The following is a 7,019-nucleotide window of genomic DNA, read 5'->3' as shown; positions in this document are numbered from 1 at the left end:
CTGGGCTGCTGGTTCCCAGGCTTGATGAGGAAACAGGAAGCCAGGTCGTGAGCAGAGCACTCCCCCTTGGACTTGAGTGGAAACCTCCCTCATCACCTACTGCATGCGAGACCCCTCACCTCCCCACTTGGTTTGCTCAGCGGGTCTGGAAACACTTCCGAGAGCTGCTCACAGGACTCCCATCTGAGACCCCCAAAACCCTTCACAAACAGATACCCATTGATTAACCCCACCCCTTTGACGCAGGTGAGCATTGTAACTAATCCCTGGGCAACCAGGAAATTCACATCAACTTTGAGGTCAGAACCGAGATCCCCCTCCTGCTCTAAAAGCACAAGCCCCAGTCATTTGAGCTAAAGAAGAATCCCCAGTAGTTGTCAGCAGTATGGGGTCTATGATACACAGTTGAGCAGGTTTGATCCCAGCCAGCAGAGGGCAGTGGTGCACAGGGACACTAAGCAGTCTACTACATTATGCCCATATTACTGGTGGAAAAATCAAGGCACAGAGAGGTAAAGTGACTGGCCCAAGGTCACTCAATGGCATAACCAAGAAAGGAACCCAGGAGATCTGGGGCCCAACCCAGTTCCCTCTTCCAACCTCTCCATCATCGACTGCTTGCTATAGCAGATCAGAACATTGGTCCACCTTAACCAGTATCCTGCCCCTGGCAGCAGCCACACTCCAGTTCTTTAGAGGACAGGGGTGGTAACCACGCAACGCTGCATGCCAGCTAAAAGTAGATTCCTTCCTGACCCTTGCAGCAATCAGCTGGTACTCTGACGTATGGTTGATTGCTGTTGGCCTGCCATGCAACGTGGCATGCTGGAGGCGGTCATCCATGCAGGCCACACGTCTGTATTGCAGTTGAAGAGGTGCCTGATGGGCTATATTACTGCCCGGTGGCCAGGCCTTGACCACTTGTGGCTGTGAAGAATCTATTGGTCAGTGGTTGGGGATGTTGGAGGAGGGGACCGCTGGCCTGAAGAGAGCTCAGGCATCCCCGTGGAAATACAGCTCCCCAGAACCTCCTCCTTGGGTAGCCAAGGCCTCTGCACAGACACATGGAAACCAAAAGGCCCCAGAAAACAGGTTTGTTCCTCAGAGAAATTTGTAAAAGTACGAAGGCAGAAAGTTTTATTGACTAGAAACATTGGAATCACAACCCCCGGCCCTGGCCCCTTCCATGTTCCCGGGCGTTTCCGAACAGCAGACGTTTCTGCTGTGGCACCTGAGGTGGGGTCTGTCTGCCGGCTCCAGGGTGGTATGTGACTCGCCCTGGCTTGCAGGCTGTGGAGGGAGCTCAGTGGGTACCAGGGGGCAGGGAGTGGAGGGCCGGGCCTGCAGCTAGGAGGGATATAGAGGACGAAGGGTGCCAGGAGGTGCAGAGGCAGGGGGCAGAACGCAAGGGGGTTCAAGGAGTGAAGAGTAGTGGGTCTAACGTGAAACACGCAGGCAGGCTGCTGGCCATGGAGGGTGCTGGGGAAAGGATGCGAAGGAGCTATGGGGTGAGGGGACAGACCGGTGAGTGGGGAGCAGGAAAGTAGTGGGGTGTCCCATGGGGTGTTCTGGGCTGGAGGGCTCAACCTATCCCTTAGGGCTGGGCAGATATCCCAGGGGGGCTGCACTAGACAGAAATCTAGCCGCTAACAGGTGCAGAACGTTGGGCATGGGCTAAATGTCCCCCCGCCCCAGGTGCCACCTTCCTGCCCCCAGGATCAGGTCCCCGCTGGCCCCACTTTCTCACGCCCTCCATGTCGGCACGCTACGCCGGCAAACAGCCTGAGAAATCCACAAAGGCCCCGGCCAGGGCTGCAGCCAGCCGAGAAAGAAATAAAAAAACGAGGGCACAGACAAATGCCAGGGCGGCGGCCCCATCGGGGATACCTGAGAAGGTCACAGACCAGGGAGGGCGTCACAGCCCGAGATCGGGGCGGGGGGCACATGAGAAGTTAAAGCTCTTTCCATAGGCCAGGCTGGGGTCCTTGGCTCGTAGTGAGTGCAGCTCCCTGTCCCCACACGAGGGGCACTGGAGAGATTAAAGCTTTCTCTAGACGGGGCGAAGTCTTGCTCCTATGCACCCCCACCCCAGGCAGGGCGGGGGACCTGAGAGGTTAAAGCTCATTCCATAGCCCCTTCGTCTGTACCTTCGCGTCGCTTGGATTGCGCCCCCAGGGGCTGTGGGCACGACCAGACGTGGCACTTGGAGGGTTCATCGCAGATTCCCAGGCTGTGACCCCGGAGGTCAGGAGAGGAGACTGCAGGAGCCCCCTTTGGGCACTGAGGCTGCTTTGGAGCTGGGATGGGCTTGGCGGATCCCAGGTTTTGGTATCTCTGTACAAGGCCTGGGGCCCGGAAGCCCCTGTGGTGCTGAAGGAAATCAGGTCCCACTGGGACGGCAGAGCTGACCGGAGCTGGTTCCTGGCCAGCCCGGGGTTCCTGCCACCCAAGCCTCCTGCTGGGCGTGGTAGGGAGATAACCCAGACCAGGCAGCTCCCCGAGTCTTGGCCTGCACCTTACCCGTGGCCTGGAGAGAGATCCCAGGAACCCAGGGAAGGGCTGGGCCGGGCTGTCCATGCTTTCCCTGGATCCCTGCAGGGCACCCTACAGACCCTTAGGCTGAGGGCGCTGCTACGGGGCTGGAGCTCATTTAAAGCCCAGGTGTCAGCCCCCCCGGTCAGTGCTGAGACTGGGGAGGCCAGTGCGAGAAACAAAGCCCCCTCCCAGCACTGCCTGCAGAGCAGGAGGCGATACCCACAGCTCCCTGGCACCCGCTTCACCCTGTGGACACATCCCTGGCCCCTATCAAAATCCCAGGCTTCTGTACCCCAGCCCAGGCCCTGGCACCCAGGGCTGGGCCGTGGGACCCGGGGAGGAAGCTACAGAGCCCACGGGAGTCTGTAAGGGCTTTGTCGGCTGCCTAGCCCTGGCCCAGAGGAGGCCAGGAGACCCCAGCTAGCCAAAGGCAACCAGTGGGCGTGGCGTCCAGTCCAGTCCCAGCAGAGCGAGCGGCTCAGGCCGGCTGCAGTGGGAAGGCTTCCTGCTTGACAGAGACGCTGTAGTGGGGCAGGGGCAGGAGCGGCAGCTGTCTGTGGAGGCCAGGCGAGCAGGGGCCCTTGTCCCTGGGGAGCTGCCCACGCCTGCCTGTCTCCAGCTCCCTCAGGATGAGATTCTCCAGGAGCCCGGGAGCCTGGGCGGGGTCGGCCCCTTCCCCCTCCAGGCGCTCGGTGTCCAGGCTGAAGTCGAAGTGGTCGATCATGGCGTTGACGTGGCCGAGCTGGGCGGGGGGGCCGGCGGCTCCGGGGGCCAGCGAGCAGTAGCCGCGGCGGTGCAGGGCCAGGCTGAAGGGGTGGATGTAGGTCTTGGGGCAGCTGGGGCAGCGGTGCGGGCGCTTGCGCTCGTGCAGCCGCTTGTGCAGCTTGAGGTGGACGTACTGGGTGAAGCGGCAGTGGCACAGGCGGCACTGGTACGGCCGCTCGCCCGAGTGCAGCCGCAGGTGGGTCTTCAGGTTGCTGGTGCTGCTGAAGCGCTTGTGGCAGACCTGCGGAGGGGCGGACGGACTCGTGTCAGACCCACACTGGCCGCCTGCCGGCCACCACAGCCCCCGGGCTCAGCCCCCAGGCTCAGCCCCCGGCCTGCTCCCAGGCACGGGCCTGCTGCGAGGATCAGCCTGGCTGGGGGCGACTCCAGCCCAGGCAATGGAGCTGGGCTCACTCAGCCCAGGGCAGAACGTGGTCCTGTGCCTTGGGCTCAGTGTCCAGCTGAGTTCTCGTCCCCCCCGACAACCGTTATCCACCCTCCCACTGCCCAGCAACCAAGGCCCCGCTGGGTCTCTGCCCCCCCATGCTGATGCCATTGCCCCTCCTTTGATACCACTCCATCAGGCTGCCCCAATGGACAGTGCCCCATGTGCTCAGACCTCAGAGTCAACCGCCCCCACGGGCTCCGATGGGCCCGGGGGCCCCTTTCCCAGCATGGGGCCTTTAGCAGGAGGGAGCGTCACCTACCAGGCATTCGTGAGGCTTCTCGCCCGTATGCACCAGGTGGTGCTTCTGCAGGTGAGCCAGCTGCGTGAAACACTTCTTGCAGATGTGGCACTGGAAGGGTCTCTCGCCGCTGTGAACCCGCAGATGGACCTGCAGGGGGCAGGGCAGGGGTGGGGAGGGAAAGAAAGAAAGAAAAAGAAAGAGCATGGGAGGAGGTCAGAGGTGTGAGAAAAGCGAGGGATCGAAGGAGAGAAGCAAGAGACATTTCCATTAGGCGATGGAGCCTCTTGCTCCGAGAGGCGACTGTCCCTCTGAGTTGGGCTTCCCTCATCTGGGGGATGGATGAGCAGGGATAATGGGGGAGCCTCCCTGTCCCTTGCTGACTGGGAGGGGGGGCCCTTTCCTGGGCTGGCTCTTCCCTCCTGCCTGGAACTTTTGGGGCAAGACAGGGAACATCCCGGCTCCCCCCATCCGGGCTGTGCTGTGCTAATAAGAGAGCCTGGGGAAATTCTCCTGCCGTGTGATCCAGGACAGGGAACCTGCCCCGAGCTGCTGAGATAACACAGGGGAAGGGCAAAGACATCTGAGGGGACTCCAGTGCCGGCCTCCCAGACCCCACCTGTATTCATCATGGGCACTCTGAGACTGAAGCCCACCCATGAAGCACGATCCCAGGTAGCCCAGTGTCTGGCTATTAACATAATGGAACATCTTCAGCCATAATGAGCTGTGACTGGGAGACCTAGGGGGTGACTCTAAAGCAGTGGGTCTCAAACTTTTGTACTGGTGACCCCCCCTTTCACATAGAAGCCTCTGAGTGTAACCCCCCACCTTATAAATTAAAAACACTTTTTTATATATTTAACACCATTATAAATGCTGGAGGCAAAGCAGGGTTTGGGGTGGAGGCTGCGACCCCCCATGTAATAACCTTGTGACTCCCTGAGGGATCCCAACCCCTAGTTTGAGAACCCCTGCTCTAAAGCTGCCCTCTCAGCTGACTGATTAAGGAAGAGGCACAGGAGGGTATTTACCAAATGAGGAAGTACTTTTCCTCCATACCACTCAAAGCAGAGGTGAGTCAGTATCATTATACCCATTTGACAGATGGGGAAACTGAGGCACAGAGCAAGGACGTGACTGGCAGGTAGAGTCAGGAATACAACCCGGGTCTCCAGACTCTCAGCCTAGTGCCCTAGCCACTAGACCATGCTGCCTCTGAAGAGGCTAGCAGGAGCATACTGATGTGGGTCGGGAGGGGCGAGGCTGCTGCTGACAGAGGAGGGTGGGAGAGTGGTGGCCCTTTGGTACCTTGAGGTTGGAGAGCTGCCCGAAGCTCTTGGCGCAGATGTTGCACTCGTATTTGATCTTGCCGTTCTGCTTCTTCAGAGGGTAGGGCACGGGCGTGGTGTCCAGGCGGCCGGCCGGCGGGCAGAACTTTGGTGTGCTGAGGTTGAGCGCCTCCAGTGGGTGGGCAAGCAGGGAGGTAGGTTTCTGTTGCTGAACTTCAGAGGTATATGAGGTGCCCCCGGCAGGGGACGAATGCTGCTTTGGTCCAAAGTCCAAGCCTGGAAAGGAGAAAGCGCCGCTTTGGAGGGAGATTAAAACATCCTGCGGCTTCCGGAGCTCGTGGGCTTCCTGTTTTCCATGAGGTAAGACAGTCGCGTAGAGGCCTGGGGATGGAGCTGTCCCGTCTCCCTGGGCACGGGCGTGTACCTGCGGCTCCTGCGAAGGCAACCCCAAGGGAGGGACTTCCCCCACCCTGCTCATGGGCGGCGCTGGCAGGAAGGGCGCGGCGTGGGGGGGCAGCGCAAACCGGGGGTAGTGGGCAGGGATGGTGCCGCAGGCATAAAGATATGGCTGGGGCAGGTGGCCCGTGGGCAAATACAGAGGGCAGGAGGGGTAGAGGCTGCTCAGGCAGCGCTGCAGCTCCTTGCACAGCGAGGTAGTTGGGCCGTACGGGCAGCAGTTGAGGACTGGCTGGTTCCTGGGGCTCGCGGCGCTTTGGCGTGGAGGGCTGGACTTCTCGGGCGCCCCTTCCTTGCCAGGGGCATTGGGGAAAGGGCTAAGCCCCAGGGACCACTGCTTGGCTTCCTGGGGGAGCTGCCCACGCCACGCCGGGCGTCGGCATCCGGCTGGGCTCGGCGGCAGGCCCCTGTCCAGCGCTTCCACGTCAACGCTCTCATCTTCATCGCCCTCTGCCTCCTCCTTGTTCTTTGTGAGCTTCGCTGTGAGGTTTGGGTTGGCGGCCGAGCCCCCGTGTGGCGGCTGAGGCCCCGGTGTGGTGGGGGCTTCTGCGGTAGATTTCCAGATACCATCGTGCTCTGGAGAGAAAGAAGCAAGCACACGTTACCACACATGTCTGGGTCCTGGCTTTGCCAGGAAGTGTCACTGGCAGGGTAATCCCACCTCCCCCCCTTCCATCCAGGCACTGTGAGTGACTGTTGATTTACCTGGCTGTTTATTCGTATCCTATCCTAGGCTCCCATCCCAGGCTCCAAGTGCCTGAGACACTTTAAATGCAGACGAGTCCCCAGGGCCCTGCAGCTGGGCCTGCCGTATAGACAGAACCCAGCTCCTGTTCTGAGGCGGTTGGGTTCCATCTGGTGGAAATCCCATCATCGCCAATGGTGATGTCCCAAGCCCGCAGGTTGTGGGTGAGATTTCCACCCTGATGGGACCAGCTGCACCCCCCACGTCTTTCACCAGCGCTAAATTCACTTTTCGGGACAGCTCCTCAGCAGGCCTGGAGCGAGGCCGATGACTAGAGATGGCCAGAGATTACGAGAGATGGACAGGTCAGTTTGGGTGAAATAAGGATTGAATTGGCCCAGACTCAGGCTGAACCCTGATTGGAAGATCAACATTGGCTCAGCGAAGGTTGTCTGTTTCCCTGGAAGCAGCAGTGCATATGCACGGAGAGGAAAGCCGGGCTGGAACCCTGCGCTCTTCAACCTTGCCTGCTCCCCTGTCACTCCATCACCAGGGGGACTCGACCTGCCCCTACTCCTCCCCCCCTTGCAGAAAACTCAC

General features: G+C 60.2%; 1 protein-coding gene across 4 annotated transcripts in view; it reads right to left on the bottom strand.

The window, feature by feature from the left end:
* Nucleotides 1-1,180: 1,180 nt before the first annotated feature.
* Nucleotides 1,181-7,019, bottom strand: part of ZNF683 (zinc finger protein 683) — a 46,778-nt gene continuing 40,939 nt past the window's right edge. For 3 of the 4 annotated variants that reach the window (XM_039511631.1, XM_039511630.1, XM_039511629.1), the window contains exons 5-7: nucleotides 5,298-6,310; nucleotides 4,008-4,136; nucleotides 1,181-3,541 (exon numbers count right to left, since the gene is read on the bottom strand). In XM_039511631.1, the coding sequence (XP_039367565.1) occupies nucleotides 3,014-3,541; nucleotides 4,008-4,136; nucleotides 5,298-6,310 (1,670 nt within the window). In that variant the 3' untranslated portion in view covers nucleotides 1,181-3,013. The remainder of the gene's footprint in view (nucleotides 3,542-4,007; nucleotides 4,137-5,297; nucleotides 6,311-7,019) is intronic. The other variant, XM_039511632.1, reaches the window with a different exon arrangement.

The sequence above is a fragment of the Mauremys reevesii genome, linkage group 23, assembly GCF_016161935.1.
Source record: "Mauremys reevesii isolate NIE-2019 linkage group 23, ASM1616193v1, whole genome shotgun sequence".
In the NCBI taxonomy this organism is placed as follows: Eukaryota; Metazoa; Chordata; order Testudines; family Geoemydidae; genus Mauremys; species Mauremys reevesii.
This window is presented reverse-complemented; position numbering and strand designations above follow the sequence as displayed.